The following is a 19,261-nucleotide window of genomic DNA, read 5'->3' on the forward strand; positions in this document are numbered from 1 at the left end:
GAACCTTAAACTACTACTGTTTGCAGGACACAGAGATTACATACTGCAGGATACTATATAAGCATAGATATTTTCTTCATCATTACATGTCTGATGTTGCATGAGAATGTTTTAAAGACAACTGTGAGACTGAAGGATAATATGCCTATATACAAGAAGGTCTGACATGGAGAAATCTTTGTTGGGAGGCTGTCTTAAGCACCCAGCATTCCTATTGGATGCAGCAGGCCCTACTCTATGTTCACATGTGTATTTCCAATATGTGTATCACATGTATGTAATTCCTTTATACTAAAATACATAAAACCAAAACAACTCATTCTGTATTTGTCATGGCTAATTTGGTTAAACACCAGTATCGGATATAGAATCACAAACTGCAACACAGAAATACAACAGAGAAGCTGGAAGGAGGAAGAGTTTTTAAAGCTATCCAAACCAATTTGACAGCATCAAATGAAAAGGAAAGAAAACTGCAAGTTACATAGACACGCAGGGATCAGCATGTCAAAACTGGCAAAGCTTGGCAAACAAGCTGAAGTTTAGAAATTAAATACTTCCTCTCAAGCAATCATTAGCAACAACACAGATCTATATAATACAAATAAAAAGTCCAGAAATGCATTGACTCCTTACAGCTAGCACCTGCACTCTTGTTTCCAGAGGTCAAGTGTGGTCAATTTATAAACAGCTCAGAAGCAGTCTAAGCAAAACTTCAGAGATGGTGTAGCATTTCTGGCCTTACGCAGAACTCTGCAAGCAAGCCAAAGGACTTGACATGACTCAATCGGTGAAGAACATAATCCAACTCAGAAGCCAAACTTAGTTCTGAGACCAGGGTCAACCTCATTCATCAGCATCATCAAACTGGCCAGCCTCAGTCATTCTAACTGGTGGCGTAAAAGCAAGGCAAGCTGCATGGTGACAGCCTGGGTTGTAAAACGAATCCTCTCGCCATGAGTATGAGGCCAAAAGATTATTTTCCTGAAAGCTTCCACAGTGGAGATCGCCAGCATCTAAAGAAGATCAAAGAAAAGATTTAAACCATGGGAGATACTTAGAAAACTAGTGGCACAGTGTAGCAGATTATTTTGCAGGTCTACAGCATCTTCCAGTTAACTATTTCAATTGGATCTGTCAGCAGTCATGAATTAGGCCTGCAAACAAAGCTGAATTTGGCAATGTCTTCATTTCTTGCCACAGAGACAAAACAGTTTTCCAAAAAGCTCAGTGATATATTTGGATTCAGAACATCTGACACCAGCTCTTAAAATGCATGCAGTTCTGCTACGTTTTCTCCACGCATAAAAAGCTCACGAAGCCACTACTTTTATTTCCCCTCCCCCTTCCTGCTTTCTCCATAACCACATCCCAATTAGAAGCCCTCCAAACCCTTTAAGAACTGGGTCACTGGACAGAATGCTAGGGTGGGGTCCTCTAAAAGCTAGCTCTGAACAACATTTCCACTAGGCTAGAATTAAGCCTAATAAGCCTGTTATTTAACCAACCTAGCACAAAAATAGGGCAAAGTCCTTTAACAGAAGCAAAAGATTTCTAGCCAACAGACACTGAAAGGACTGAGCAAATGAAAAGTCCAGAGTATGGGGCAGCGGAGGACCCAACACAGTATATCCATGTGTCAGCCTTCCAGTAGCACTGCCAAACAAGCCATCAAAACAAGCATTTTTTTAAAGTTTTTTAAATGTCATAAAATGAATGACCAAGCACATTTTTTATTTGCAGCAGTTAACAACTCAGACACTTGTACTCAGTATCCTTCACAAGCACCTGAACCCCATAATTACAACTTCCTTAATTTGTGAGGATTTGAAGAGCGTAAGCTACAGGTAGGGATGAGTTAGTTAAAGAAAGGAAGGGAACTTGTGACAGTTCCAGTAAAAAAAAAAAAAATATATTCAAAACATTCCATAAATTTGAGCAGATGAGAGATTAAAAGGAAAACCCAGAATGGCAAAGAGGGAAATGGTCTTTTTCTCAGATTACCCAGTGTGAAAAACCACTACTGTATTTCCATTTTACAGTCAGAATGATTTTATAGGAAAGCTGCAAAAACTTTCCCACTTCCTTCTGTTATCAAACAATGGAACTTGAATACAACAGCCATTTATGGAATTAAAATAAACAGAGAATTGATATTTCCTAAGCAAAGAAAGGAGTGTTTGTATTAATTACAAAAGATACGCATTAATAAGAAGAAAATGGAAATGGTACTATTCTGTGACCACAAAGACACTGCAGGTTATCAGCCACTGCTCACTAAACTCCATCCACTTGTTCTGTCCTAACATACAGCCTAGCAAATGGAAGACTGAGACTCTCAGTTCAATGCACAAGTCACTGTAAAACAGTTTACAAATTGGAGGATTAATACAACTCTAAAGATGTGGATGAAACTGCTCCTATCCATTGCCACTTACGTCCATGGGACTGATGACATGCACAACCACTTAAGAGGACCAAGCTTCAAAAAAAACACCAAACAAAAAAAACCTACCACAAAAAAAAACCAAAACCAAAACAACATCAACAAACCCAAACAAACAAAAAAACCACTATAGCAAAAGCAACAAAAAAACCACACTCAGAGACTGACTACTTATACTGCTCCCCTCCAAAGAACTCCATGCTCTAGAGGGACATTATGCTGTACAATCTGGATGAATTTTCTTGGAGGAAAGGAAAAAAACCCATTTACACAAAAAAAAGTTACATTCCTGCACTCCATGTACCTTTCTCTTCTGCTTCAGAATAACAAAGATACACTACTGAGACCTAGCTTCTCCAGAGAAACTTGATACACACATACAATTCTTCTCCCTACCATTTCACTTCCTAAGAATTAAGTTGCTCAAGCAAGAGTTCCATGTGAACTTCACAACATTGCCTTTAAATCCTTTATTTGACAACAAAATTATGCATTACAAATCCATGAGGTCAACGACAAGAAAAAAAAATTGCTTCCCAAAATAGAACATAGAGTTATTTAAGCACATTCTCCTGCAAAGCACCTACCTCAAATCACATACTAACCAAAACTCAAATGAAGCACAAATAAATTTGTACTCACCGTAAGGATTACATTCAAAGTCCTCCAATTCTTTATCCCAGTCCTCCACCTCGTACACAGAAACAGTTTGCTGCTCTGGAAAAGTTACAGTCTCAGGCATACTGCAGACTTCACCACCCAAGTCCTCCAGGTCAGGACATATAGCAACACAGTCAACAGGAGAACCACTGACATCATTTTCATTGTGAGAGGTATCAGAGAATTCACTTTCTTCAGACTCACTATCAAGAACATTTGGAATATTCTTCCGCAAACATTCTAAAAACAACAGAAAGAGCCAACAGACATATTTAGGAATTAAAGAGGAACAATTAAATGGTTAGTATGCAATAATTCAGCCAGGTGTATGAATGCACTTCATGACTACTATTCTAATTATAATACATGCAATCCTTACATATGTAGTATCACTACAGTGTTGTTCAAGGTTTCAGATGCTTGCGAACATTGGACATAGGCTTGCATCACAACACTAGCCCAAGTCAGGATTTTCCACAGACTCTTGTTGGAAAATAACTCTTTAAACTAGGGCATAGGACCCAGCAGTTTTGTTTCACCACATTCACCTGTTGGTATTTATAAAAAATAGGTATGTTGAAAAACCAACACTCTAGTTAAAAAAAAAAAAAAAAAGGATTTTTTTTGTAGTATTGATTAATTACTCTTGCACCTAGGCATACACAAATATCCACATGGAAATAATTCAGTGCAGTAACTGAAGAGGCATTTCCCATACATCACCAAGGAGTTTTAAGTGTATTTCCTCAAGCAGAGCATAAGTTTCATTACTCACTGTCTGCTTTGTTTTGCTCTAATATTTTAGGCTTACCTTTCCTGGGTTTCCAGGTCATAGTTTCTCTCTTATTAGGAAGCTGTTCCTCCTCAAAGCTTGTGGACTCAATGGCAGCAGCCATCACCTACAAGACAGTTTCAAAGAATCCAGTAGCACCTTTCACTGATTTCTCCAATGAGGCTCACACAACTTCTACTGCATTTGAGTGTTTCTGAGCCCTTGAGCCTGACCTGTTTGTTTGTTCCCTTGATGAATCAGAGGTTTTAAACCAGACAGGCTTTCACTTCAGCAAGCAAACATGCTGAGGGATGGCTCATCCTGCTGCTGCCATCAGTCAGCCCAGGTGGCAGCCCACACAGAACAGCCTGTCTCCTCGCTCACAGCTATAATCCTGCTGCCGCCCTGTGTTTTGGGAACGGATCCCAAAATGCACCTGTTTGGGAAGAGCAGCAGACTCTGAAAGCTGCAGAGGTAACGAAGATACAAGGTGTGGAACGAGCACAAGCACCAAAGGCTATGATCCAGCTACCCTGGGGGAGCCGCCGTGCCAGGGAGACAGAGGGCCAGACCCTGAGGAGCTGGAGAAAGATGGCAGCTGGGAAGGTAACACCTCAGCTGGCTTGATGGTCCCCAGAGGGAGAGGAAAGGTGAGTTCTCGCTGCTACTTCCACTACAACAAAGGCACATCTCGCTGAAGGACAGCCCCGGCCCAGGGCGGTGGGTGCGGGAAGCCGGGCGCCCAAGTCCTCACAGAGCCCGAGCCCGGCACGCCTGAGGCCGGGCCTGCTGCCGGGAGGAGCCTGGCAGGGCTCGCCGCCGGCGAACGAGGGCAGAGCGCCTCATACTTGGGGCAAACCGGCAGCGGCGGGCCCCGCACGCCTCCGCCGCCCGCCCGGGCCGTGCGGGGGAAGCGAGCCTGCCCGACCCCCGCTTCCCGCCCCGCAGGAGCCCACCACACCTGCCGAGGCGGCGGTGCCCCCGGCCTGGCCTCGCCGCGCCTGTGTCCGGGCGCGCAGCCGGGGGAGGCGCCGCCGTGAAGAGACGTCCGTCTGCCCGTCCCCGCCCGCCTTCCCGCCCTGCCGGAGACCGCTCGTCCCCTCAGCGCCGGCAGCCAGCAGCGCCTGCGCCCGAGGCAGCCAGCGGCCGCGGGCACCGTCAGGCAGGCGGTCTCTGAGGAAGGGCGGCCGCGGCCGAACCCGGTGAACGGAATGGCTGTGGCTGGCAGCGGCTGACCGGGGAGCTCGGTGCCACCCCGGCCGTGAAAGAGGCTGGGAGCGAGGGGCCGCGGGGCGAGCGGCTCCTTCGGCTTCGGTGCGCTTCCACATCCCTCTCAGCCCGCAGAGACCACCGCTACCTCTACTTTTTGAATGCATAATGCGTAGTTTCTTTCGTTGCTACTGGGAATTGGGCCCAGTGAGAGAGGGAAACAGTCTTTGAGGGCAGAAACAAGACATTAGAGCAACGGGAGAAAAAAGGCAGAGAAATACAGATGTAAGAGCTGTAAGAAAACACGTTCACGGTCATAAAGTTGTAAATAAAATACCAATACCTCTTCAGGCTCTGTGGCTTTTTAATCTTGCCAGAAGATGACCATCTCCTTCAGGCCTTGTGCTAGCAGTGTGCTCAGAGAAAGCATTAAGAGATGGGAAACACCTGTACTGAACGGATCTGGCAGGCGCTCCATGAACAGGTGTCAGCTAAATGTGCTTTTAGGAAATGCGTTATTGCTCAAAAGTGCTGCAGGTAGTGAAGTGATTGGCAAAGTTCTGCAAGGAAGCTGAACAAGTAAAGAAAAAGGGCCTGCTTTCAGAAACGGTGGAGTTATCAGCTTTGCTGGACTTAAAAAAAAAAAAAACAAACACAAAACAAAACCACAAACAAAAATCCCCCAAACCCAAACTTTGCACTTAAAAGCTTTTTTGTTGTGCGACCAAAGAAGCAAGAGCAATTCAGGGGACGGAGTAACATAATGACAAAGCAGAACATGCTTCAGCTGCCACAGAACGAGCAATCTTAACCAGTTGTTGCTCCAAACCCTGTTTCCAGCTAGTCAAAAGTTACTGGAATTTGTTGCTTGGGAGGAGCTGCAGTTTCTACTTGTGTGAAAAATGTTAAAGAAGTATTGCTCTGTATTATGTCGCCATTCAGTCACTGGGAAATTAGATAAAGGAACTATTGCTACATATTCATGTACTTTCCCTAGGTATCCTCTATTGGTCTGAGGATAGAATTCATGCTGATTTAATGGGTTTGACAAAGGAAAATGCGGCTCTGCGAACAGCCAAGGACAGCACTGTCTCAAAAAAACTGTTACCCATTTTTCAGGCACTGTGGACAGAAAGTTGAAGCGTAGATCACTGTCACATCAGTGACATTTGTAACGGATCTCACCTCCCCTCTATATTTCACAGTCACTCTCAGAATTACAGCTTAGGATGCAAACACTGATGCAAGGTGGTTGCAGAGGTTGTTTTTGAAAACAGGATTACAGATGACTTCAAGGCTACAAAACAATAAATACCATAATTTTACAGATTGTTTCTCTAGTGTTCCACTTTTCATTATTCAACTTCGTAAGATACAAAGATCTCCCACATGTACAGTTTCCATGTTTTGGGGTTTTTTTTGCATTTATGTGCTGTAATACTAGCTTTCCAGAGTGTAAAAGCTGATGATGCATTATGACTATTCCATCTGAATGCTTAGGCAGAAGGAAGAGTTTGCTCTCAGAAGTCTCAATGAAGAACACCCTCAGATGTCTTTGCTTTCTCCTCTAACTGTGCACTTGAACTTGCCACCAGCAGAAGAAACACTATAAACAACTGTAATGGGGCAGATGAATTTTTTTTTTTCCACATATGCAAGAATGTAAAGAAGGTACACTTTAATAAGATCCAGGAACATAATTACCTTTGTACAAAGAAGTTAAAAAAAATTGTGCAGTCATGTTTTAACTATTTAACTATAGTTTTTCATAAATGTCCAGTTTGCAATAACGTGTATTTGGAAACAAAGTCTTCCACCAGGTCTCCCTGCAACATCTTCATAGCTCGCCAGTGAATGCTCCCACAGTTTTCTGGTCTACCCTGGGGATGACTTAGCTCCTCTTTGATATAATCCAGCCAGAGATCTTTAAAAGAAAAATAGAAGTTCTGGTTAGATTTTGATTGGATATTACCTAACATACATACCGAACCTAATCTAGAAACTCTTTTTTAAGTGTCCTTGATGTTAACGCAATGAGATTTACTTTGTGAACTACAAATCCCTGCCCCTTGAGTACCAAAACCCTGGCTTCTATTCCCAGCTGGAACAGTGATGTCTGAAGAAATAATGCAGCAGTAACTGAGCTGTTTACTTTCTTAAAAGGAATACTGCAGAAATCTTGATTATAAAAACATAGCTCCATTGTCCTGGTTTTGGCTGGGATAGAGTTAATTTTCTTTCTAGTAGCTGGTACAGTGTTGTTTTGGGTTCAGTATGAGAATAACATTGATAACACACTGATGTTTTCAGTTGTTGCTAAGTCGTGTTTATACTAAGTCAAGGATTTTTCAGCTTCTCACGCCCAGCCAGCAAGAAGGCTGGAGGGGCACCAGAAGTTGGGAGGGGACACAGCCAGGAGAGCTGACCCCAACTGGCCAAAGGGATATTCCATACCATGTGATGTCAAGCCCAGTATATAAACTGGGGGGAGTTGGCCTGGGGGGTGGATCACTGCTCAGGAACTAACTGGGCATCGGTTGGCGAGTGATGGGTAATTGCATTGTGCATCACTTGTTTTGTTTATTCCAATTCTTTTATTATTATTGTTGTTGTAATTTTATTATTGTTATGATTATCATAATTATTTTCTTCCTTTCTGTCCTATTAAACTGTTCTTATCTCAACCCACGAGTTTTACTTTTTTTTCCCCCAATTCTCTCCCACTGGGTGAGGGGGAAATGAGCAAGCGGCTGCATGGTGCTTAGCTGCTTGCTGGGGTTAAACCACGACATCCATACTGTTCACAAATCCAAATTAAAGGTGATACACATCTCTTATGCCAGCCAGTGTCAAAACCTTATCTGCTAGTAGTTTTGCTGAAGCCATCCCACTGTGAACAACGACCCTGGACTGAAAGTGAAGGGTTGCTGCAGAGTGTCATGCACTTAATGGCACAGAAGAAATAAGCTCCACTCTGCATGACAGCAATCACAAGGGAAGAACAAACAGCTACCTTTTGAAATGGATGGAATTAAAAGAGGCAGCACTGAATGAATGAATGAATAAATAAATAAAATCCCTTTACCAGAATCTGTTGAACCAAACTCTCTCAAGGCACGTTCATAGTATTCTCTCAGATGAAGCATTTTGCAGGATTCCTAACAAAGGAAGGTATTAAAAGGCCATTTATTTTCTACAGAAGTGTATCTGCAGCTTGATTAGATTCTTACAAAGAACAAGAGTCATGGTAATTACACACACACACGCACACTGCCAAAGATTAGTTACCATGGAACTTGGTTTTGTATTACATACTATGAATCAACTTTAGAAGACAAATATGAACTGATCACAAACTAATGACACTACTCGTAAGCCCTCTGTTACGTATTTAAATCCAAAGTTAGAAATGTATTTTTACAAATACAAGGCACTAATTGGATATTCAACAACTTACTTGCTCCTTTTCTATTTGGATCATCTTCCTGAAGAAATCAAGTGAAAATGGACGATTTTCACACAGGCTGAAATAAAAACATAAGTAACTTTAGACTTCAAGCCTTTTAACATATGCCCTAGAACAATCAGGTTTGAAGGTTTTATTTGTCACCTGGTAAAGACTCTTTTAACTTTCTTATAACCACCATTTCTGTAAGTCCAGTCAAGATACATTTCTTTCATAGTCACAGATTCAGCAGGAGTTGTGGCATGTAAGGATCTCTGCAAGTTTAAAGGAGAAAAAAAAACCCAAAAACCAAAACAAAATAACCACATAAGCTACAATTAAAAGGCAACAAGGGAGAAGAAACCAAAATAGTACCTTCTCCCTAATTAGGCATCTGACATAAAGCAGATCTCTTAAGTGAGACAAAGTACTGGACAAAAGCATCCCAAATGATGCCTGAAAAACACCATTAGGTAACACATCCAATATTTTTCAAATTAAAATATTAGTTGTAACCTAAAATACATGTCTCCTCCAATATTCCATACAGCTGGCAGTTGGCATTCCCCCAACATCCTTCATGCAGAGGGTTTCACAATGCTCTGCAAACAACCGAATTTAAGCTTCCACCTGAAATACGCGTTTTATGTTGTAAATGGTGGGAGGGAACAACCTAACCCGCCAGGCAAAGAGGAAATGTTTTGCCCCAAGGTATTTAGGGAATTTACAGTGAGATTAAAGCCCCAGTTTTGTTCTTGAGTTTTCTGTAGCAAGGTTGATGTTTTCACACAGATTGGAAAATTCTCTTTTCCATGTTCAGATAGACTTCTGAAAATACAGCAAAAATTCTAGACCACGAAGTAAAAGAAAAGTAAATGTCCATCAATGGTTGTGCTTACAAAGATCAAGATGTCTTAGAAGCATGGGGACGACATTTGTATTTATGAGCCTATGTGCAACTGATTTTTTATAACATACACAATTTTACAACATTTGTTACACATTCCATCCACACACATCATTCCCGTTTATTTACACACTGTCATCAAAAGTAGATTTCTATTAGCTAAGCACCTCGTAGAGAGCTTCTGTGTCTTCTTTGCTGTTTGTGCCTTCACTCCATTCTACCCAGAGGGTCCATAATGGCAAAGTGCCCTACAATGTAAGCAGGTAAATCAAATGATTGAAATGCAGTGACCCCCATTTACAGAAACAGCAACACATCCAACCAGGTTCTGTATTACAGCTGCCTTAAAAAATGTCCTTTAGACAGAGCTCTTAGAAAGACAACTTTGGACTGCACACTGAAATCACTTCTTGCTCCCTTTCTCACTTACAGGACAAATACTACTTAGCTGGACAGTGCAAGATGTGTTGCCATGGATGAGAGACAAGTTCTTCTGCCTCACCAAACACTGCAGTACAAAGGTAACTTCCAAGAACAACAAGTAGGAAAGAAACAAATCACCTTGTTTCCTCTCCTCACTCCTTGTGCCCAGGGCTTGAAATGCAACAGTAAGAGAGCACAAAGCTAATTCAAGGTCTGAAATACCACACATGCAAACAATATATCAGGACAGTGAAGAAAAAGAAACACATTTTTCAAGTAAGGCACAAAGAATACCAGCTGACTGCTAGAAGAGTATGCAAAATGACACCTGTGAGCATTCAGACTTTAAAACTGTGAATATGAAGTGAATATGCAATTCCTTCCCTAACGCTCCTGAATGCAATGTGCATGTGAAATGTCAAGTTCTTATTTTTGACTTCAAAATGGTTCAGGACTTTGAATGCCTTGTAAAGTAAAAAAAAAAAAAGAGAGAGAAAGAGAAAAACACTCAAATAAACTTTAGAGGTTTCCTACCCAAGACTAATGCATGCAATTCCATAAAACCAGCACAGACCTTAGATTTCATGTGCTTAACGGCTTCTTCAAAACAGTGGGTCACATCGTCACTCTTCAGTTGGATCAGCACCTGCAGCCTCATCTGCCACATTTCCACTGACATGCTGAAGCGCCTAGTTGCAGCTTCTGCCACCTCCGTAGCCTTCTCAAAGAGGTTGAACTCCAGTAATAGTTGAAGCTAAAACCCAGCAGATACAGCTAATCACCACAAGAAATTTGTAGTACCTTGTTAAAAAGCAACGCCTTGATCAAAATATTGCCCACCTTTCTATCTACTCAAAATGGTAGAGATAGGCACACAAGCAATGCAGGACAGTCTCACAATCTATATTCCTGTGTCAACGCTTACCCACTGCTTATAGAGAGCTTCTGGCAGCAAACTGGACTCATGGGCTTTGTTGAACACACCCAGCATCCTCTCCAGCCTCTAGAACCAACAAAGAAAAAGTAAAGGAAATAAGCGTTATTCCTGCATATACCAGATCCCAGCATTACAAGAAGCCCAGTGGATTAGTGTATCAACATGTCACTGAAATTCAGTAAGTTACGTATCTAATGCTTTAGGTACCTGCATACAATCCACAATAAAGGGAAAATCTGAGCATTTGAATTACACTTCTTCCTTAAGGAGCAAAATAACAACATAGCAATGTTCTTTTACTGTATTAAAAGGCAACCAAACTGCACAGGATGATCATTTAATTCACTGAGCCACACCCAAGCACAGATGCATAATTAAGGTGCCCATGTGCCAGCACCAAATTTTACTCAGACTTATTTGCAAGAGTCATTTTAACTCATTCTTTTCTTTGAACAAGCACAGGTTTGTAGGACTGTCAGCGAACATTAACAAGTTTGCACTCTTAACTTCCATCCAAAGAGGTCACTGTACTTTACTGACAAGACTGGTTTATGCCCAAGTTATTCATGTTCAGGCAGGCCACGTGAGCCTGACAGTAAAAGCAATCCCCTCAGATGGAGACTAAACAATTTTTAATGATGGCTGCTGGTAAGTATTTCTGATAAAATGTCAAAATATATTTTCTCCTTGTCTGACAGATTACAGAAGTCAGTAAAAATAGGGATTATTTGTTACTATGATTTCCTAATAAGCTTTTACCTTTTGCTTTAATTCTTCACTGTTGGTTTTCCTGTTATATCTCTCCAAGCAAAAAGTGATGTAGCATTTCCACATGTCCCCTGTAGAATCAAAGGCATAATATCACACTTTATATAATCACAAGAGTAAGCACAAGTATTTGTCTTTGAGGAATATAGAGAATCCAAGAACTATGTATTAACACCAACTTTGTTTTAAAATGTTGTATTATAAAAAAGGCCCTACATTTATAACACTAACATTTAAAAACAGTTTCTCAGTATAAGCTGCAACCAGTAACTCTTTCTAAAGAGCATTAAGCTCTTAGTTCAGCTGAGGCTTCAGCACATGCTGTCACAATTGATGTTCAGTGCACCCTTTGCCTGTAGTTTTCACTGGGCCTGCAAGAGTGAGGACACTCACAGGCAGCCAAGAAAATCCTTGTCTTGAAAGCCTATATAAGCAGCAAATTTGAGTCCGCTCCACAGATAGTCCCTTGAGAGCCTCCTTTGAGAGCAAGGACAATGCCAGATGTTGAAGTTGGATATCCACTGCACTGGCAATTCAAAAACATTGCTTACTCACAGCTAACCAGCAATATACTTGAGTTCTACAGGTTTCCTTTGTTTAGGAAATTTTCTCTATTTACAACTTCCAAACCTCTATTCATCTGTGGGCTTCTACTCTCCTCATTGGTTAAGTCACATTAATAAAAGCAAACAAGCAACAAAAAGCACTTTCAGTTAAGCAGCTCCTTCAAGAGCATAAATGCATTGGAAAATAACCCAAGTAACACATAAAATAGATCTCAAAAAGGTAGCATCTAAAAACTGCTTGCCTTCTCTTAGGTATGGTAGAGCCTGCCAACACCCACTTCAAAACTTTCACAGTATACAGTATGCTGAACTACCAGGAAAAAACGTTAAAATGCAGGCAGAACTTTTCACCTGTTGGCACTGCTCTCACAGCCTCTTCGAAGACTGCACAGCACCGTTCCTCTCTCTGGGTCATTTCAGATACTTTCATCTGTTTTGTGGTGTGTTCTGTGGACTGCAGGGACCCCAGGTCCAGCTCACGACGGGCCATGTAGTCCCATGTAAGAGGATCATCAGCATACTTGGTCTGCAAACTAAACACACCATGTCTGTAATACCCTTCAACCGCCATTCTTCTTTCGCAAGTATGTTTAGAAGTGTTGTTATACTGGTATGGAGTTGTACTTAATTTCTAAGTAATCAAATGCCAGAGAAAAAACATTTTACCTTTCCACAAGAGAAAGACAGAACATTAGTCTATTTTGAGGTGGGTTTTTTTAGTATGGATATTCTCCAATAACAGCATGAACTAGACAGGCAGCATGTGAGAAAGATCTTTTGAGAAAGATCTTTCTTTTGAGAGAGGAACAACTGGGGAAACTAAAGATGCAAAAGAACCACAAAGTAAACAAGGAAAATCAACAGTTCCTGCAGTAAGTTTACAGAAACATAGTAATTATTCAGTGACAACTGTATTTTATCTACTTTTTTCTTAGCAGCTTCTCAAAGCCTTTTCTGAAGTTAGATACAAATATCCTTTTCTAAAAAGCATACTTGCCTCACATTTTGTTTTTCTTAAAGGATTTCCCATAGGCCTTAACATTCTATTTGCCTAGACAAATAGCCTTTAGTTGTTAACCTGTCAACCCACTATAAATTAGAGAGGTTATGAGAATGTGTTTATTAAAAAAAAAAAACAAAAACAAACAAAAAAACCAACAAAAAAACCCCAACACAAAACCACACCTCACCTTTCAAGAATTTCTTTTTGCAAATCCTGGGTAAAATCAAAGAGCTTTGCAATAGAAAGCACAGCCAGATGGAATTCAACACCTACATTTCAAGAGAAAAAAAAAAAGCCATCAAGTGGAGTATTACAACCATTGCACACTTTGCATTTCTATACCTTTGCAAGCTTTTGTCAAGACACAGATAACATTGAAGTTTCTAGATAGATACCCTTTTCTATAAATTTCAGTGTCCCACCCGTATGATCATCTATCTGTATTACCTACTGCAGTAGAGTTAAAGGTGACAACTTTCCTACTGAGTACAAGAAACATTCAATCACCTTTAATTTTCTGAGCAGCATCCCTGTAGATTATGCGAGCCATTTCCCCATTGAGAATCTCTTCAGAATAATTGAATTCCCCCTGCAATATCAAGCATAACATCGTTGAAAAAATCGTTTTCTTTTCTCAGCTACCATTTTTGCTAACATAGAAAAAAAATCAGAAGAAATTGTTTTTCTTCATCTAAATCTATCTTAATCTAATTTGCACAAGTCAACTATAAAGAAGTAAGAGATAATAAGTTTAACTATTCCTTTCCAGAAATTACTACTAGCTTTCAAACTGAGGGATGTAACAAAAGACTTTACAAACGTATAGAAAAGCCAACATATGAAGTATTTGAGCTGAGCATCAGCCAACACTTGAAAAGCTTAATGCAGGAACAGAACATCAACAAAAACTTTCTCTAAGCTCTTCTCAAACAAACAATTAATACAGATCTCTTGAAACTATGCATTCAAATGTGTGATTCGCAAGCAGACAATATCTCTCAAGTAAGTTTAGCTGACCTACCAAGTCCATCTTTGCTTGTTCAAATTCTTTCTTTTCCTTCCTCTGTTTTTCAGCATGCATCAGCTCCATTCTGAAATACTGCAGGAGAGAATAAAATGAAATTATTGTGGGGGTGGGGATAAATCATAAAACACCTAAGACCACAAATGCGCTAAACAAGCTATCTGAGAAGCTACAAATCAGAACTTTGCCAACATCCCACATATGTCCAAGAGCCTTGGTTTTTAAAGGTTTGTACATATAGCTATCTGCCCTACATATTCACTCAGAGATTTCCCACATGCAGAAACTACCACTTTCTAGTCATTCTTTAAACCTTAACTTGCCTTCAAAGAAAACCATGTTCCCTAGCAAAGGCTAGGGATGCCAGATCTAATCCACAGAACTATGTCCTAGCTGAGCTTACAGTGCTTTAAAAGGGAATTCTGACACATTTATCTATAAAACAGTTTAAAATCCTCACTCTGCATACATAAATACAGGATTTGCTAAACAATTGATAAATGCTACCAGTAAATAGTACTTTCTTCTTTTTTAGATCTTTTTGACATTTCCCCACTGATGGCAAAACAAGTTTTTTCCAGTTTTCTCAGACTGATCTGAGAAATATGCTGGACTGATTTGCCCTGACTGATCAAGTAATTGGTCATAGAAGAAAACCAGGAACTCACTTCTTGATAAAGTTTTGGGCACTCTGGATGGAAGCGCAAAGCACGAAGGAACAAGTGCCTAGCACTTTCTGACGAGAGCTGTGTCTCCATTTCCCATTTTGCTGCCATAATCCACAGTGCTGCAACAGATGATACAAATAAATTCATTTTAAGTCAAAGCAAGTAGCTGGTCATGAGAACCCCTTTTGAAGCTACTCTCCAGGATGCACAGGTTGCTTTTGTTCAATGTACCCACCCCAACATAACCATGAGCTCAGCAATGCAATAAGACTAATTATCTCTCATGTTAAAACCAAGTTCAAAGGACTAAAAGCTAAGCAGATCCAGGAAGTTTAATCTGGTATAGCTACAGATCCAATGACGTGAATGTCTTTAAAAGCCAAAAAGCAGCCATGAGTATTCAAAATCTCCTACCTCTGAAACATTTACCTAGTCCCCAGTCTACCTGGGAAATGGTCATTCAGCCCATGGGGACACCTACTTCACATCACCTTTTGATTGCTCAGTACAATCCCTGTCAGAGCCCTTCTCTCTGAAGTAGCAGCAAGGCAAAGAAAAGTGAGTAGGAACTTTTACCCCAGTCGCTTGAACTGAGATCTATAAGAACTTAAACTAACACTACACAATCTATACCGAGTCATTTATGCAGCACTCGCCATTGTTTTATTTACCTGGTTTATTTGGATGAATGGCCAACATGGAAGAAAACACCTTACTAAGCTGATGTTTTGCATTCTGTAAAACAAGAAGGTTTGGTTTACCCCCTCTAGTACCGAACTGAACCACCAGAACCAAAGTTTCATTATGAAAGGTTACAAGTTGTAATGCAATTGTACTGGAAAAGACACTTTTCTGTTACTTCATCTTCAGTTGGAAGTTTCTCATATTTGTTCAATATTGGCCGCTTTCAAATGTTACCAGACTAGATTAGCGTAGTTAAATCAAATCTAGCTAACACAAATGTTGCCTGTATCACAAAACTGACCGCTTTTGAGGTAAAGACTGCATTTTTCTTTGGCCACTTACATTCCTATTGCAAGGTCACTTTCTTCAGTACAGGAAGCACAATGACTAATAATAATAATAATCATGTTGTACTGGGTTTGTGTGGCAAGGTTTTGGTAACAGGGGGGTTACAGGGGTGGCTTCTGGGAGAAGCTCCAAGATGGACCCACCGCTGGCCAAGGCCGAGCCCATCAGCGACAGTGGTAGCGCTTCTGTGATAACATATTTAAGAAGGGAAAAAAAGTTGCTGCGGCACAGAAACTGCAGCCAGAGGAGTGAGAAAATTTAAGAGAAACAACCCTGCAAACCCCAAGGTCTGTGAAGCAGGAAGGGGAGAAGGTGCTCCAGGCACTGGAGCAGATTCCCCTGCAGCCCATGGAGGTCCACGATGGAGCAGATATCCACCTGCAGCCCGGAGAGGACCCCACACCAGAGCAGGTGGATGCCCGAAGGAGGCTGTGACCCCGTGGGAAGCCCGCACTGGAGCAGGTTTGCTGGCAGGACTTGTGACCCCATGGGGGACCCAAGCTGGAGCAGTGTGATCCTGAACGACTGGACGCCAGGGAAGGGACCCACGCTGGAGCTGTTCGTGAAGAACTGCAGACCGTGGGAAAGACCTACGTTGAAGTTCGTGGAGGACTGTCTCCCCTGGGAGGGACCCCAAACTGGAGCAGGGTAAGAGTGTGAGGAGTCCTGCCCCTGAAGAGGATGGAGCGGCACAGACAACGTGTGATGAACTGATCGTAACCCCCATTCCTGGTCCCCCTGCACCGCTGGGGGGAGGAGGGAGAGAAAATTGGGAGTGAAGCTGTGCCCGGGAAGAAGGGGGGGATAGAGGGAAGGTGTTTTAAGATTTGGTTTTATTTCTCATTGCCCTGCTCTGGTTTGACTGGCAATAAATTAAGTTAATCTTCCCTAAGTTGAGTCTGTTTTGCCCGTAACAGCAATTGGTTGAGCGATCTCTCCCTGTCCTTATTTTGACCTCCGAGCCTTTTGATATATTTTCTCTCCCCTGTCCAGTTGAGGAGGGGGAGTGATAGAGTGGCTTTGGTGGCCACCTGGCATCCAGCCAGGGTCAACATACCACAAATGTGAAGACTTGCACAGGTAAGTTTACAAAGTAGAGAATTGCCAGAATTATACTTTTCAGCATAGCCACTGTAAGAAATGTTTGGAACAAAACCACAATTCACAGACAGGTGATCCACTCATTCCAGAGAAGGTATAACCAATATTAGGATTCTCCCAAACCAGATGGTACTCTAGATTCAATGCAATCAGCTGCACCTTTGCCACCTGCAAGCATCAAATTTTACGCTAATTCATTCTGAGTCAAACTCTACATGTACATACATCAGTGAAAAGCCCAGGCAGCTCCAATACTACTATTAAAATCATTTCATTATTACAGCATGTGGCAGTACCCCGTCTTGTAATTCAAGTACCAGATACCTGATTAAACACCAATCCAGCATCTCAAATAAGATAAGATTAGCATTTTGAAAACTCACCCACTGTTTGCAAAATGCAACATGTGAAAGCCAAAGTTGGACATCTTCCTGTTGGAAATGCAAGGGGGAGAGGATCAACCTTATGATAAGGCAAGCACAAAACCACCTGCACATTGACAAGCAGACAATACGCCCTTGGTACGATGACTTGGCGTGCACAGAGAAGGAATTTTGAATCTCAATTTCCCTTTCTGCCCCCGACCCGATCTTCAAATTCCTGCAAAACATCCAAAGAAAACCAACCCTCCCATCTCAAGATACACCCTCGCAGCTTCTTCAATCAAATCTGTGTTACACTGAACTCAATAGAGAGCTCACTGTAATGGTTTCTGAGGCACCTTCTTTAGGTTTTACCATTAGATTTATTAAGACAATCTTTTCCTAAAGCAGCTAAAAGTTCTTTTCATTCTGTTTCTAGTCCTTGCAAGCAGACAGACCAAACTCACATTGCAATACATGGCTCTAGACAGTTGAGGACTAATAACTCAGAAAGGACAAAATATTGTTCGTGTAAAAAAACATCTATCTGGTATGAATGACCTACTTCTAGGCTACTGCTAACTGTAAGACCATATGTCCACTTAGTTTTTCTACTACATTCTTGTGTATTATTGCAAATACCTGGTGGCAATGATATCTAGATAATTTTACATACCAAAAGGGCATTTTTTCAATCTATCAGTACAAATAAACAAACTTACTTTCCATTTCCCTATAGCACGGTTGAAAAGGCTATGGACTCTATGCAGAATGGAGTTCTCAATTTCATCCTTCTTAAACGAATATCCAATGCGCTAGGAGGGAAAAAAAAGTATTAATTTTATTGCAATAGAAAATTTGGCATAAAGTATTTTGCACTCTAAATAATTGACAAACTTACTGCTCTTCTTTTCTTTATCAGTTCCAGCAGATTAATTTCATACTGGAATGGGGAGAAAAAAAACATTTCAAAGCAAATGAGTAGACACTTAACAGTAAGGGAAAAAAAAATACAGATCAAGTTTTTTATAGCTAATCAAGCGGACAATAAAAATTACATCCAGGAAAACGCAAACAACAATTTTTTGGCTGGCTCACTACATTTCTAAGGGTGACTGAAATTCAGCTTGAATATTTGTATTGCACATTTGTATTGCATTGGTATTTCAGACTTGAGTTGTTAGGACCCCACATTCCTAGAATCGTAACGCACAAGCCAAACTTCTAACACCACAAAAAATTTATTACACTTAACTACAATTTGCACAGCACATCAGGGAACTGGGGTGTCTGCACCCCTGGAGAGACAAGAAACTATAGGAAAAATTCACAAGGATGAAGCCTCTCTCATCCCAAACCGAGCACCAACTAACTCCTGGCCATGCTTCATGCTCTGGGGGGTCTTAATAGCGAGTGCGTGCCGATAAACCACTTACAAGTGAGCACCAGGGGCCAGCTGAGGAGAGGCCTCAAGAGGCAGCCCGTCTTCCACGCGGGTCACTACAAAATCACGTAACTTCTAACCGCGCTGGCTCTACAACGTGAGCTAGCGCGCTCTGCTAATCAATAAAGCCTACCTGAATATAATTAATAAAATCCTCCTTCCGAAGGGTTCTCCGCTGTATTTTGTACTCCAGAGCCGAGGCCTTCCTCAGCACGGCCCTGCGGGAAGGGGAAATCAGCCAGCGCAGCAAGCCGGGCCGCGCCGCCCGCGTTCGCGGTCCCTCTCCGGACACCCAGTCCCGCCGCCGCCGCGGCCCTCCGCCCGCCTCACCTGATCTCCTTACGCGTGAACAGCCCGACCCGCTCCAGCTGCTCCAGCTCCGGGACGCGGTCCTCCAGCCGCTGCTCGATGCGCTCCGCCATGGCGGCGGCAGCCCAGGGGCCTCACGCGTGGGCTCGGCCCCGCCGGTTCCGGCCGCTCCGCCCGCCGCCTTC

The 19,261-nt window shown here is 41.8% G+C and overlaps 2 protein-coding genes across 2 annotated transcripts; both read right to left on the reverse strand.

Moving 5' to 3' along the window:
• Positions 1 to 297: 297 nt before the first annotated feature.
• COPRS (coordinator of PRMT5 and differentiation stimulator) lies at positions 298 to 4,874 on the reverse strand. Its single transcript, XM_069799257.1, has 4 exons — positions 4,840 to 4,874; positions 3,918 to 4,005; positions 3,089 to 3,346; positions 298 to 1,016 (listed from the first exon to the last, which is right to left on the reverse strand). The coding sequence occupies exons 2-4, from the start codon at positions 4,000 to 4,002 to the stop codon at positions 847 to 849; spliced, it is 513 nt and encodes a 170-aa protein (XP_069655358.1). The 5' UTR covers positions 4,003 to 4,005; positions 4,840 to 4,874; the 3' UTR covers positions 298 to 846.
• A 1,835-nt stretch (positions 4,875 to 6,709) lies between these two features.
• Positions 6,710 to 19,254, reverse strand: UTP6 (UTP6 small subunit processome component). The gene is made up of 19 exons (XM_069799253.1): positions 19,098 to 19,254; positions 18,901 to 18,985; positions 18,225 to 18,266; positions 18,046 to 18,138; positions 17,345 to 17,392; positions 15,500 to 15,563; positions 14,829 to 14,947; positions 14,158 to 14,235; positions 13,644 to 13,725; positions 13,324 to 13,405; positions 12,485 to 12,666; positions 11,559 to 11,638; positions 10,788 to 10,865; positions 10,437 to 10,616; positions 9,607 to 9,687; positions 8,698 to 8,807; positions 8,545 to 8,611; positions 8,173 to 8,245; positions 6,710 to 7,011 (listed from the first exon to the last, which is right to left on the reverse strand). Exons 1-19 carry the CDS (start codon positions 19,187 to 19,189, stop codon positions 6,854 to 6,856), a joined length of 1,794 nt encoding a protein of 597 aa, XP_069655354.1. The 5' UTR covers positions 19,190 to 19,254; the 3' UTR covers positions 6,710 to 6,853.
• Between the last annotated feature and the right edge of the window lie 7 nt (positions 19,255 to 19,261).

This window comes from Haliaeetus albicilla, chromosome 12 (genome assembly GCF_947461875.1).
Source record: "Haliaeetus albicilla chromosome 12, bHalAlb1.1, whole genome shotgun sequence".
NCBI lineage: Eukaryota > Metazoa > Chordata > Aves > Accipitriformes > Accipitridae > Haliaeetus > Haliaeetus albicilla.

Excerpts from the sequence above, each read along its gene's own strand:
- COPRS (XM_069799257.1), bottom strand. The coding sequence starts at position 4,002 with ATGGCTGCTGCCATTGAGTCCACAAGCTTTGAGGAGGAACAGCTTCCT. Across the intron at positions 3,347-3,917 it reads GACCTGGAAACCCAGGAAAG|AATGTTTGCGGAAGAATATT; the intron begins GTAAGCCTAAAA and ends TGTTGTTTTTAG. Across the intron at positions 1,017-3,088 it reads CTTTGAATGTAATCCTTACG|ATGCTGGCGATCTCCACTGT; the intron begins GTGAGTACAAAT and ends GATCTTCTTTAG.
- UTP6 (XM_069799253.1), bottom strand. The coding sequence starts at position 19,189 with ATGGCGGAGCGCATCGAGCAGCGGCTGGAGGACCGCGTCCCGGAGCTG. Across the intron at positions 18,139-18,224 it reads TGATAAAGAAAAGAAGAGCA|CGCATTGGATATTCGTTTAA; the intron begins GTAAGTTTGTCA and ends TTTCCCTCCTAG. Across the intron at positions 13,726-14,157 it reads AACAAGCAAAGATGGACTTG|GGGGAATTCAATTATTCTGA; the intron begins GTAGGTCAGCTA and ends TTGATATTGCAG.